The sequence below is a fragment of the Borostomias antarcticus genome, assembly GCF_949987555.1.
Source record: "Borostomias antarcticus genome assembly, chromosome: 9".
NCBI classification, from domain to species: Eukaryota; Metazoa; Chordata; class Actinopteri; order Stomiiformes; family Stomiidae; genus Borostomias; species Borostomias antarcticus.
In genome coordinates, this window is record NC_140242.1 from 22,086,883 (window position 1) to 22,100,461 (window position 13,579).

General features: G+C 44.6%; 1 protein-coding gene across 1 annotated transcript in view; it reads left to right on the forward strand.

Moving 5' to 3' along the window:
* ttn.2 (titin, tandem duplicate 2) overlaps positions 1-13,579 on the forward strand; it is a gene marked incomplete at both ends in the record, with an annotated part of 185,423 nt that overhangs the window by 20,946 nt on the left and 150,898 nt on the right. Inside the window, one exon of the mRNA XM_084442903.1 lies at positions 9,265-13,107. Within this exon, the coding sequence (XP_084299029.1) occupies positions 9,265-13,107 (3,843 nt within the window). The remainder of the gene's footprint in view (positions 1-9,264; positions 13,108-13,579) is intronic.

The following is a 13,579-nucleotide window of genomic DNA, read 5'->3' on the forward strand; positions in this document are numbered from 1 at the left end:
AACCGCTGCTCCAGCAGAACCTCCTCCATCACCTCCTGGACCGAGAACATCAAACCATCCTTTACCAAGAAGCTCAAGTTCCAGTCTATTGTAGAGGGTGACCCAGCAGCACTCAAATGCAAACTGGTAGCTTGTCCACCTCCTACAATTTTGTGGTTTCATAATAATAGGCCAATCCAGAAAGAGCACCGCCGTAGAATATGCACAGAGAGTAGAATGCACATGCACACGACAAGCTTGATCATTGATAGTATAAAAGAGAAAGACTCTGGCAGTTACAAAGTAATGGCCATAAACACAGAGGGTTCTGCTGAATCCACAGCATCACTTCTGGTATCACTGAGGGAGGAACAGTCTGCCAATTATATGAGTTTTGTGAGCAAGTCAGCTAGAACTCATGAGACCATAGACTCAATGGTGGAACAAAGAAGGGAGAGGAAATTTAGGGTAGACCTAAGATGTGTTGGGTCTCCATTTGATAAGATGTCTAAAGTCCATCAGGGCAGGTCCAGGTCTAAGAATGCATTGGTCCGTACCGTCTACTTCAGGACCGCCTCACCCTCAAAGGCAATAGAGAGCCAAACTCTAGAAACAGCTTCTGAGCGTGCTCGCTCCCCTCCTCCCATGTTTGAGAAGTCTGAGAGGTTTAATGATAGGTTCAGTGACATCTACTGTGACAGGCGCACTGGGGCCAGATACAGTGACAGATTCAGTGACAGGTGCAGTGACAGATACAGTGAGAGGTTCAGTGACACCGAGAGTCTACATAGTGAGGTCAAGGCCAAGCTCAGCATGTTACAAAAAGCTGTCAAACAAAAGAAGAGGCTCTCCATCTCCACCATGTCATCATCTGAGTTTGACCTTGAATCTGTGGCCAGTGAATCTGCATCCAGCTATTCTGACTATGTTGATAAGCTGAGGGTAAAGCCTGCTCCTCTAACTGACCTGCAGCACATCAGAGCCTTTGAACAGGGAGATGGTAGGAGCAGTAAAGGTTTGGCAGATTCACAGCGTCGTTTTGACAGAGTTTCTAAACTGGCTGGTCAGAGTGGGGAACCCCTACCGCCTCGTCGTTCAAGGCATTCATTTGAGCCTCAGTCTAGAACCAGGGCCATACAGATATTGAAAGGTGAAGTGACAGAGAAAGCAAAAATACATGACTCCGCTGAAAGATTTTCCAAAACACTTACGGAAGAAGAGACTGTGATTCACAGGAAAACCAAGACTGAGACTGGTTTCAAACAAAGGGGTGGTGAGGACTTAGGAAACCAAACACAACTGTATAAAGATGGGAAGACTAAGATGGATGTGTCCTCTGAATCACCTTATCCTGAGCCAAGGGAGTCTGTAAGTATCACTATGAAACATCAGTCTTCTGTGGGTGAATCTCCTAGGTCCAAGTCAAGGAGAACAGCAAAGGAAAGGTTCCTTGGTGAGACTATGACACAGGAGGACATGGTGAGAGGTGCAGATAAACGGTTAGAACATGATCCCTCATTGGAGCCTCCCTATGAGAAGAGTTTGGATGCGGAACGGATGGAGGTTGAGGATAAACTCCTGGCCCTGCGCATTAGAAAGTGGCAGAAGGGAATGCAGAGAGAGCAAGAGGAGGGATTCCAGCCTGAAGTTGATCTGCCTAAGGTAGAAGCTTCACAGTTCATCCAACCCGAGGCTCATGGTTATGTCAAGGAGGAAGAGAAGAGAACAGCAAAAGAAACTGAGGCACAGTCATTCCATAAATCCCCTCGATTGAAAGCCAAAGAGAAGCATGTTGGTGAGAGGAGAACTCGGGAGGAACATGAGCTTCATTTGTCTCGGGAGAATATCTCTGAACTAAAGACGGAGAGTGATCAGTTTGCCAGTGAGGAGGAGGCTCTGACTCAACGAATCATGAAATGGCAACAAGATATCCATACTGAGCAGGAGCAAGCTGTTGATCTGGGGTCTGATTGGGTGGAGGCAGAATACTCTCCCTATAAGGGCACGAAAACAATTGAGTCAAGGAGAGGTGCCAAAGGGGTGGTCCTAGGACCGATAGCACAGCCTGAATCAGTGCAGCAGAGAAAAACCCTAGAGAAGACAACAAAAGAAAAGTTCCTGGGTGAAAATATTCCCCCTGAGAGCCCTATCTGCTGTGGGTATCAGCAGATACCCACAGAGGGACGTGAGACCAGGCTGCACACAGACAGTGAGTATATTGTGAGTGAGGAGGAAGCCTTGGCTCAGCGCATCTTAAAGTGGCAACAGGATGTTCTCACTGAGCAAGATGAAGTTGTGGAGCTAGAGTCCAACTGGACTGTGGAACATTTGGAACAACAACAACTACAATTGGAACAACTACAACAACAGCAAGTCAAACAAGCTGATGTCAACATACCATATGATTCCTCCTATGGCCTTCCTCCTCAGTTTGAGGATGCTAATAGAATCCTCATACACTCCACACCAGGAGAAAAACCGTCATCCACTCATCATTCACCTACTCATCATTCACCTACTCGACTTGCCTCTGGAACTCATAAAGGTCCTTCCTATGAAATTAATTCACCTCAGAGTAAGAGTGCTATGATAAAAAGTTCACCTACTTATCCCAGTGTACCCCATGAAGGCACCTCCTATGAACTTTCCTCTCTTCAGAGAGAGAGTGCATCCTCACCTGTCAGAAAACACTCATCCCCTCACCTGGCTAGTGTATCTTATGTTTTCACATCACATGAAGCTGCCTCTCAGAAGGCAAGTTCTGATAAAATGCCTAAGGAGTCCTCACCTGCGAGAAAACATTCATCCAGTCATCATGGCTCTCAGGAAGTTACAGAGAAGCACATGACCATGCAGGGATATTCTGTGCCCATGGATCAAAGTAGTAACCAGTGGCAGTTGGCAGAGATGAGAGAAAGAGGGGCCTTTGGAGGGATGTCTGACAGGACAGGACACAACGACAAAGACTTGGTAGTGGCAACAGAGAGGGGGCATGAACCAACAGAACAGAAAGATGTCAGGGTAAAACAAACTCATAAGACTCTGAGAGGGTCTCCACCTACTATTGTGAGAGAAATGTCCTCCTTGAGAGTGACAATAGGTGAGATGTCTGAATTTACATGCCAGTTCCAGGGTGACCCACAACCAACAGTAACCTGGTTCAAAGATAACCAACCAGTAGATCAAAACCCAGATTATGATATTCTAACTAAATCAAATGAATCCAAGTTGATCATCTACTACCCGACTACAGACCATGAGGGGAAATTTGATTGCATTGTAACTAATATGTTTGGAAAATCACTCTGCTCTGCCACATTGGAGCTATCTGAGGGTGATCAGCTGAGTAGACTTCCAGCAGCCTCGCAGGAAGTAAGAGTCACAGGGGATCTGGAGATGGTTGAAGAACAAATGGAGAGGATGATCGATGAGGAACTGGAATCCTACATGGACGTTTCTGTGGATGGGAAGACCACCTTGCAGGTCCCTCAGGCTGTAGTGCACAGACCACGGACCTTAGATTCATCTCTTTACTCGTCACCGGTGGAGATCAGGATCACTGCTGCCACACCAGACCCAGAGGTGATGATGAAGGACAACAGAGAGAAATTTAAGCCTGTTGTCAAAGCCTCAGAGACCACCGCCGACGATGGCAGCTCACAGACTGTGAAACATAAATTCACATTTTCCTTTGATGTGGCGGGTGAGGCTCCTCAGGTTGTTAGTGAGTTGGAGAATATAAGCTGCCCAGAGGGCCACTCAGCCATGCTAGAATGCATAGTGACAGGAGAACCTGCACCTCTCATCACATGGTACCATGATGACTCACGCTTGAACCTCACCACCGGCAAGTACAGATTTGAGGAGCATGACAAAGTCTACCGATTATACATTAATAACTTCACATACACTGATGCTGGAACATATAAATGCACTGCCACTAACAGACTGGGAGAAGTTGAGAGCATCTCTGATGTGTCCTACCAGCCTGCGGTGCCCATGGCTAGATTTGCAGATGACATGGCAGTTGAGGAGGAACACTATAAGCCCCCCAGAAAATCTGATGATGTGAAAGTGTCCCATACCCCCCCAGAGAAGGAGTCTAAAGTATCTAGACCAAAGCCAAGTGTTTCCAGAGAAGCCCCAATTATAACTGGTTGTGGCCTGCAGGCATCATCTGCAGTAGTCAAAGTGTCACAGATAAAGCAAGCGTTTGAGACTCCAGCATCACCCGTCACCACCTCTCCTGAGAACTTGAGAAAGACCACTGAGTCTTATTTTCCTGAGGAGGAGATTCCTGAGGTAGCAATACACACCGATCAATATGAACAACCGATGGCCAAAGATGTTGTGGAAGATGCTGCTCTCATACCCAGTAAAGTTATTATTTCAGTAGATAGCAGTGGCACACCCATTCAAACCACAGTGAAGTCTGTCTCGCACAGGACAGCTCCAGAGACCTTCCAGACCGTTTGTGCTCTGGAGAGAGATATAAGTATTTTTTCAGACAAATCGGAGACTCACAGTGACATGAAACATTTTATGTCTCTCTCAGAAGTGGAAGAGGGACAACAATCACCACAACTAGTCAGACCAGTGCCAGTATTGCCTACTGTCTGCTCACCAGAATGCACAGAAAAAGGTTTAGCGGATGACAATGTGCGAGAAGAGACTGTAAGGACATTTGACAGAACCAGCAGCTTCATTCCTTTTGCAAGAGTCCATGTGGCAAAGTCTTCAGCTAGTGAAGTTGTCAAACCAAAGCGAGTTTCTGAATCATTTACAGCTCCCGAAAAACTTAAAAGGCCCTCTTTGGTAAGACATGATGTGACAGAGGTAATTGAAGACATTTCTATGTCCGAACCCTCACACAGTATGGTAGACAGTGCAAGCAGGGTGCAGAGGGAGACCACAGAAACCACAGAGAACATAGAGTCATATGCTGAGGGAGATGAGGTGCCTCTGAAGTCACAGCTAGTAAGTCTCAAGCGTAAAGCAGAAGGTCCTCAAAAGTTTACTGTAACTAATTATGTCACAGAGCAAGGCCCCCAGCAGAATCATATCTCTATTCCAGACAGCTCTGCTGAGGTGGTGGCAACAGCCAGTCAGAGTGCTGAAATAGTGGCAGCAGCCAGTCAGAGTGTTGAAATGGTGCCAGCAGCCATTCAGAGTGCTGAAATGGTGGCAGCAGCCAGTAAGAATGCTGAAGCAGTGGCAGCAGCAGACAGTCAGAGTTCTGAGGTGGTGGCAGCAGCCAGTCAGAGTGCTGAAATGGTGGCAGCAGCCAGTCAGAGTGCTGAAATGGTGGCAGCAGCCAGTCAGAGTGTTGAAATGGTGGCAGCAGCCAGTCAGAGTGCTGAAATGGTGGCAGCAGCCAGTAAGAATGCTGAAGCAGTGGTAGCAGCATACAGTCAGAGTTCTGAGGTGGTGGCAGCAGCCAGTCAGAGTGCTGAAATGGTGCCAGTGGCCAGAAGGAGTGCTGAAGCAGTGGAAGCAGCAGCCAGTCACAGTTCTGAAATAGTGTCAGCAGAGGCAGCCAGTCAGGGTGCTGCTGGTGTGACCTCACTGGAAGTAGAGGAGGTGACCTTCAGTGCCGTGTATGACTACTACAACCCCCCAGCCGAGTGGGGCAGACCTCTGTCCCCAGAGTCGGAGATGTCTATTGAGATGGGCAGCACGTTCAGTGAGGAGATAGCAGAGGCTGAGAGGTTCTATACCCCAGTGTCCTCCACTGAGATTTCACAGCTTCACAAATCTCCAGAGTCTTTCCACACCCCTACCACAGATACTCCTGGTGACTTTAGGACTCCTACAGAGTATCCCTTCTCTCCTGTGGAGCATAAAAGGCCCTCCACAGATTCCAGTGAAAGGTTCTTCTCCCCTGCTAAGTTCCTCAGGTCGCCAGATGACGAGGGAATAGAGACAACCCCACCTGTGTTTAGTTTAGATGAGGGGAGTTTCCATAACGAGGGGTGTGTCTCTCTTGGCATAGGAATTCTTCAGGAGAAGGTGCAGGGAATCCCCCCTGCTTTCCTGAAACCTCTCACCAAGAAACGAGTTTTTGAAAATGACTCAATATTGTTCTATGCAGAGGTGTTTGGGTTGCCTTCTCCTGATGTGAAATGGTTTAGAAATAAAACTCAGCTTGTTGGAGATGAGAGGATTAAAATGGAGAGAGATGGAGATAATATCACTCTTGAAATTCTCAGTGTTACCAAGGCTGATCAAGGGGAATATATCTGTGAGGCAGTCAATTATGTCGGGGAGGCTAGAAGTGTCGCACTAGTTGTGGTAATTTCTCAGGAAGCCAGGTATATGCCTGCACCTCCAGCTGTCACCCACCAGCATGTTATGGAGTTTGATGTGGAGGAAGATGATTCCTCCAGGTCTCCCTCTCCTCAGGAGATCCTGCTGGAGGTGGAGCTGGACGAAAACCAGGTCAAGGAGTTTGAAAAGCAGGTGAAAATAATTACCATCCCTGAATACGCAGCTGACAATAAAAGCATGATCATATCACTGGATGTTCTCCCCAGCATGTATGAGGACAGTGCTGTTGATTTTGTCACTCAGGAAAGCGATAATTTGAAAATAGCGTTCGAGGTGATTGAGATGCCCCCGCGTTTCATAAATCCTATCTGTGATATGGAGACCCCTGAGAGTACGACAGTCATGTTTGAGTGTTCTCTGATGGGCATCCCTTCCCCCATAGTTTCATGGTTTAAAGGTGATAGGAAGATTCCTCATGATAATAAGAAATACCTCCACTCGTCTGATGGTGATAATCATTTCCTGAAGATTAGGAACGTCACCAGTCACGACAGTGGTGTGTACACCTGCAGGGCCATTAACATAGTCGGAGAGACTCTCTGTAGGGCCTCTCTGCAGGTGTTGAACCCCAAAGCCTTCTCAGGGAAGGCCAGGGGAAGGGAGCTGACTGCAGTGTCCCTGGGTAGTGCCAAAGTTCAGCCTCAGAAGTTTGACCTTGTTGTCGGGAACTCATCGTTTGATGGTGAGCAGGCATCAGAGATAGAGCTGGAGTTTGAGTTTGAACAGGAGGCTGACGAGTCCCAGAAGGCAGTAAGACTCGTTGCCATGACAGACAACGAAATGAGTGAACAGGGAGAGAAATATGTCAGTATCAACTTTGATGTATTTGCAGAACCTGCTAAAGATGATAAAATTGAATTTAAAGGTAAATCGTCAGAAACATGTACTTTCCAATTTCAAGTGACTGAAACACCACCAAAATGCATAATCCCCCTGACGAATGTGACAGCTGCGTTAGGAACCCCAGTGATTCTCCAGTGTTTGATCAGTGGGAAACCCCACCCCACTGCTGAGTGGTACAAAGATGGTGCTGCAGTGAAAGACCCTAGGTACATGATCCAAGAGAAGGCATCAGGGCATTTTAATCTGATCATAACTAATGTGACCCAAAGTGATGCTGGAGAGTACAAGTGCATTATCCAAAACATTGCTGGGTGTACTGAAACAACAGCTTTGCTGAAGGTATTCTAATAGGATAAAAATGTCATGACATAGTATAGATGGTTAGCACAACAAATGTTGGGATAGTAACTGTTATGAAATATGAATTAATATATGTGATGAATGTAAACAGTGTTGTGTGACATTACATGCAGGTTTATTTATTTTGTGTGTAATCACTTAACACACCACAGAGTCATTGTAGAAATGTACTTTTGTTTGATTAGGGAGATAACTACAGTCTGGTCTCCAGCAAAAGCTTTACAGAAAAGTAGAGCTATTTATCTGTTATCTAATCAAATTTGCACTGTGGCATGTATTGTCAATAAAATCACTGTACAATTTGACAACATACAGGAGATACAGTGTGTGAATGTTACACATGGTCTCTCACAGTACATTACACTACAGTCATTTAACAGACATTGTTATCCAAAGCAACTTACAATAATTGCATTTAACGTAGGACGTCAGTGTACTACTACTCACAAGAACTCACAAGTGCATCTCCTTTCTAAACAAGTGACTAAGAGCATAATTTATTGCTAAAGGCAAAGTACAAGAGTGGCAAACTAAAAAGACAATAGTGCTTAAGAGGGAAGATCCTGGTAGTACTTCTTGAAGAGGTGAGTTTTTAGCCTGCAGCGAAAGATGGACAGCGACTCTGCTCTCCTGACATCAGTGGGCAGTTCATTCCACCACTGCGGGGTCAGGACAGAAAAGAGTTGTGACTGTGTTGATCGACCGCAGGGGCCTCAGAGTGGTGGGGCAACCAGTCGGCCCCAGGTAGCAAAGTGTAGTGGTTGGGAGAGGGTGTAGGGCTTGACCATGGCTTGGAGGTAGGAGGGAGCTGTTCCTTTCATTGCCCTGTAGGCTAGTACTAGAGTTTTAAACTGTACCATGCAGACATGGGCTTGTGCCTTCTGTATATCTGCTGTCATAATGTAATACATTATTATGTTAGTGTTACTCTATCTGACTTCATATGGTTAGATGGTACATTATCTGAATAGGCACAGGTACCCTCATATTCCTTACTCATCATGCTTGCAGTTGCATCAGAACAAATTTATTGGCTCTGGTCTCATAGTTTTCAGTATTTTACTCCCATTAAAACCACACTGACTTATTGTGCTATTAAGGACATTTTGCAAAGGAGCTTTTAGAATTGCTACTACAGTGGCTAAGTAGAGTGCTTTAGTTGTTAAATGTGTATGCATGACAATGCCTGGGTATCACATAGAAGAATAATTAATTTGCATATAATATATTTGTCTTTGTGAATGAGTTTTAAATTATGTTTATTTATTTTATGCAGTATTTTTGAAAAAGGTAAACCACTCAAATCAGGAAAAACTAAATTTGAAAACCACAAATTCCCAAAAAAGGAAATTACCTTCTCAAAAATGAGATGTGTTGTAAATATATGTGTCACTGTAAGGTTAGGAGGCAGTTGTATTCTAAATTAATTCTGTGTACTTGGATCATAAAGTAATCAATTGGTCAGCCCACAAAGATATCTACAAATCTAAATAGACAATATTAATATGGAATTGAAATGAATTTAGGATTTATTTGTACAGAAATAACTTCAGTTTTGTCTGTAACAGTGTGTATATGACTGAATAAATAAAAAGGTTAATGATGGTATAGTATTGTATTGTATAGTTTTTTGTGTATTTTTAATGAAATCTTAATGTCACTCTTCAACCTCTCACAGCGGAGTCTTTGACCAGCATAATTCTTCTGTTATTGACATTCTTACTGCATAAATCTTACTCATAACTTTTTACACAGAATGTTCTAGCTTGACTGTGACCACCATGGAAGAGGAACAAGAATCCTACTACACTGGCCTCCAGTTACCTGAAAAAACTATGACTCAAACATTTGAACTCAAGCCAGAGTCTAAACGCTACTCCAGTACTTTAGAAAAGAAAAAAGAAAAGCCTGTTTTTGTTACCCAACTCTCACCAGCAGCTGTCTCTGTTGGAGAGACGGCTAGGTTTACTGTCACAGTATCTGGCTTCCCAAGGCCCAATGTTCAGTGGTTTCACAATGGCCGTGTTATAGCTAGTTCATCGGCCTACAAGATTATTCAAGAGAAAAACGAGTACACTCTAATAATCACTGAAGTAAAAACTGAGTATGAAGGTGAATATTCTTGTTCAGCCAGTAATAGATTTGGCCAGACAACCTGTACTACTTACCTGGAGGTGAAAAAGAGTGATATAAGCACAGCAGAGAAATGGATTGAAAAGATGTTCAAAGTCACTGGACAGCCACCTACTTTCATGGTTCAAATTCAACCTGTGAGATGCACAGCAGGGGGAGAGGCATTCTTTAAATATAAAGTCACCGGTGATCCAATTCCAGATGTGCATTGGTTAAGAGGTGCTTTTCACATTCAACCTAGCAAGTATTGCATCATGGTGAACAACCAAGATGGATCTGGCTTCATCAACATGAAGGGCATTAAACAGGAGGACAGTGGGGTCTATACATGCAGGGCCTCTAACCCATATGGGGAGGCCTCTTGTAGTGCTGAGCTAGTTGTATTCAAAGAGTCTGTCTCTGTATCTCATCAGGAACAGCAGATGGTAGTTCAGAAACAAAAAGGTTATAAAGTATCCATGACTGAGCAAGCAACAGAATCCCGCTTGTACATGGTCAACCTTCCTGGAGATGCCAGAGCAAGTCTTCAGGCAGGACATCAGATGGTATACACCATTGGTACTGAGGACAGACAGGTTGTTTCAAGTGAACAGGTTGACACCCTTAGGGAGTTGGACATCTCTGCTGCTACCCTTCAGAGAGAGCAGGTCACCCACCAGGCTGCAGTGTTGCAGACCCATGAGGTAGAAGAGCGAGTGTCTGTGGCTCCCACACATCCACCTCAAGTTTCAGCAGTTCCTATGAAACAACTTCACATGGCTGCTTTTACATATGCAGTTAAGGAGAGCCAAGACCTGGCAGAGCAACATTGTGACCGTATCAAAAGCCCTGAGGTCGTAGAGCTCCAGACTGCCAAGGAGAGAAAAGCAAAGTTAAAGTCTGCCATAGCAGAGGAGGTGACCACCTTATCTACTATTTGCACTGAGCCCTTGAGTGACAGGAAGGCAGCTCAGGTAAAGCCAATGTCTGAGCCTAAACATCTGGTTAGTGGCCATCAAGTTGAATCCCTGCTATCAATTTTAAAAGAGGAATCACAAGACATCCCGAAATCACAAGAGGAAATGGGTTACAAAGTGAAAGAAGGTGTTAAGATATTGTATTCTGCTACATCAACAGAAAAGCACTTAATTCCTGAGGGCCACACCACAGATCTTTTCACCTCCGACTCAGCTATTCAGTCTTCAGTAACAAAAGAATTTTCCAAACCTGTCACTGCCTCAGTTAGTGAGACTAAACATACACTATCAAAAGAGGAAACTTTCTCCATGATTAGACCAGATAAAGAGACAGCTCAAGTCCGCAAGGATGTTGTTATTAAATCGTCTCTTAACGCTGAAGAGAGGCGGGTGCTACAGGCTGAGCACACTCAGCAGCTGCAGAGTCTAGAGAGCGCTGTCTCAGTGCTTTCTCAGGTGGAGGGTGAACAGGTGTTACATCTCCAGTTGATCACAGACCAGGATTTACTGACATCAGAGGAGAGGTTTTCTAGTGAAAGACCCTTGGCCGAGCAAGCAGGTGCTCGGAAAAGCCCTACTCTTTTACACACAGTGACCCAAGATGAACAGAGATCCATCATTTATGAGGATACCTCTGAGTTTTCAGTCAAGACAGAAACAATGTTTATTCAACCTAATAAGGAGGCCCCTACCCCATTACATCTTCAATCAGTTGAGTCTGTGACTACATTACCCAAAGAAGGTGTCCTGACCATTGAAAAACCAGACCAGCAGATGGCAGCACAGAAGCAGGAAAAGGCCAGAAGACATGCAGCGACCTCTGAAGATAGAAGGGAGCTAACAGCTGATTATCACAAAGATCTTGATGTTTCAGTAACTGGTGTTCAGTCAGAGCTTAAAATAGAACCCAGACCTCAGAACATTCTTCAGGTCACTTCAAAGCCTATACAGCTTCCAAAGGAGACTCCATTTACCAGCAATATAAAACAGCAGCGTGCACTAGTCCAGAAGGAGGAAAGATGGAATGTAATGCATGTTACGAGTGTGGCAGCTAGTCAAACATTACAGGAGGGACATACTGAGAGTTTGAAAGCTGTGGAAAAATATACATGCCAAACAGGAGTAGAGCTCAAAGTACCATCAGAACCAGTGCAAATAGAGGAGAAGGAGATCTCAATTGAGAATAGTGCACCTCTTCAAGCTGCAGAGCAGGACTATGCAGTCCAAATTCAGGAGGGTCAGTCAGTCAGACAGTCAATAGTGATGGATGAGAAGCGAATCTTGACTGGTGAGCTTTCTCAGGAAATAACCAAATCAGAGTCAACCAGTGTCTGTGTGACAACTCAGCCCAAACTGTCTCTTATGGCATCGGAGTCTGGAGAGAGTCAAATTCTTCCAAAGGAGCTCACATTTGTTATTCAAATCCCCAAATCATCAAGTTTGAACATCAGACACCAGCTGAAAGATGCACTGATGTCTGCTGTGGCTCGTGACCAGTCACTGTTACTGGCAGACTTTGTGGAGACTTTAGAGGCCATTATGGTGCAGGAAGTGAAAGTACAAAGAGAACCCAAATCTGCAATGTTCACATACCTTATCATTACAACAGGTGCTCCCATGGAAATAACACTGGCTTTTGAAGGTGAATATCCTCAGACGGCTGATCTGAGGACTGAACTGAAGGCAGCTTTCCACTCTATTGTCTATCAGGAGCAGCATGTTCTTACATCTGAGCAGCCTGGCACAATGCAAATTGACAGGCCCCAGAGAGTTCAGGTCAGCAGTGCACGCCCCAAAGAGATGATGTCATCAGTGGTGGAGACAGTGAGAGTAGCAGAGACTGCAGTAGATTTTGCATCACCTAAATCTAAGTCTGCTGCACTCAAGACTGAGTCTAAAGCTGCAGTTGAAATTCAAACAGCTGAGCAGCAAATCGTATTACAGGAGTCAAAGGCTGCTCAAATCAAACAGTCTGAAAGGTCTCAAGTTAAAATGACCACCGAGTCCCATGTGGAGTTTGAGCAGTCAGTCCAGGTGTCCAGGCAGGAGGTCAGGTCTGTGACAGTAAAGGGCCATGGGAGAGATGTAGGTGCAGGTGATATTGCCACAGATCGTCCCCTCACATCCATTCCAACTGAACAGTCTGTGGATGTACAAATCCAGAGAGAACACAGAGAAGAGTTCTACTCTGAGGAGGTCACTGTATCTAGACAACAACAGATTGAAGATTGCCCAATTATTGAGACTTCCCTGCAGGACATTTCTGCAGAGGAGAACAGTAAGGTTACTTTCAGTGTGACCATAAAGTTTGTTAAAAAGGTGAACTGGCTTTTCAATGGAAAATTGGTTAAATCTGGCAAAGAGTTCAAGTGTTTCAAAGACCATGACACATTCACATTAGTAATCACCAAAGTAATCAAGGAGAAGCATCAAGGAGAATATGTCTGTGAGGCTGAGAATGAAGCCGGCAAGACCACCACATCTTCAAGACTCACAGTAGTCTCAAGAGGTTGGATGATGGGGATATTTTATTGTCACTCATCACTTCACCTATGAACTAACTACCATGTATGATATTCTATAATAGACTATTCACTTCATGGAACCAAACTAATAACTCATTCCTTAAATGTTTTTTATTCAAAAGAATCCTTAGCCCTTTCATATTCTCAAAATCATGTTTTCACCTATCAAACAACTACTAATTCACTTTGACTCACAGTCTCAGTATCATTCCCTATGCCATGTCCACATGGATCATTCCTGTTCCTGGGGATTTCCATCGGTCACCTCAGCATGTTCATGAAAACTGAACTGTTGTCACCAATGAAACGTCACATTTCACTCTTGGTCCATTCTCCACTGGGTACTGAAATCTTTGTGCATGCTTTCAGGGGCAACTTGTCATATTTTCATGTCATTTTCTCTCCTTCCTCTAACTCACCCACCATTTATTCACAGTCACTCCTGGAATGTATCCC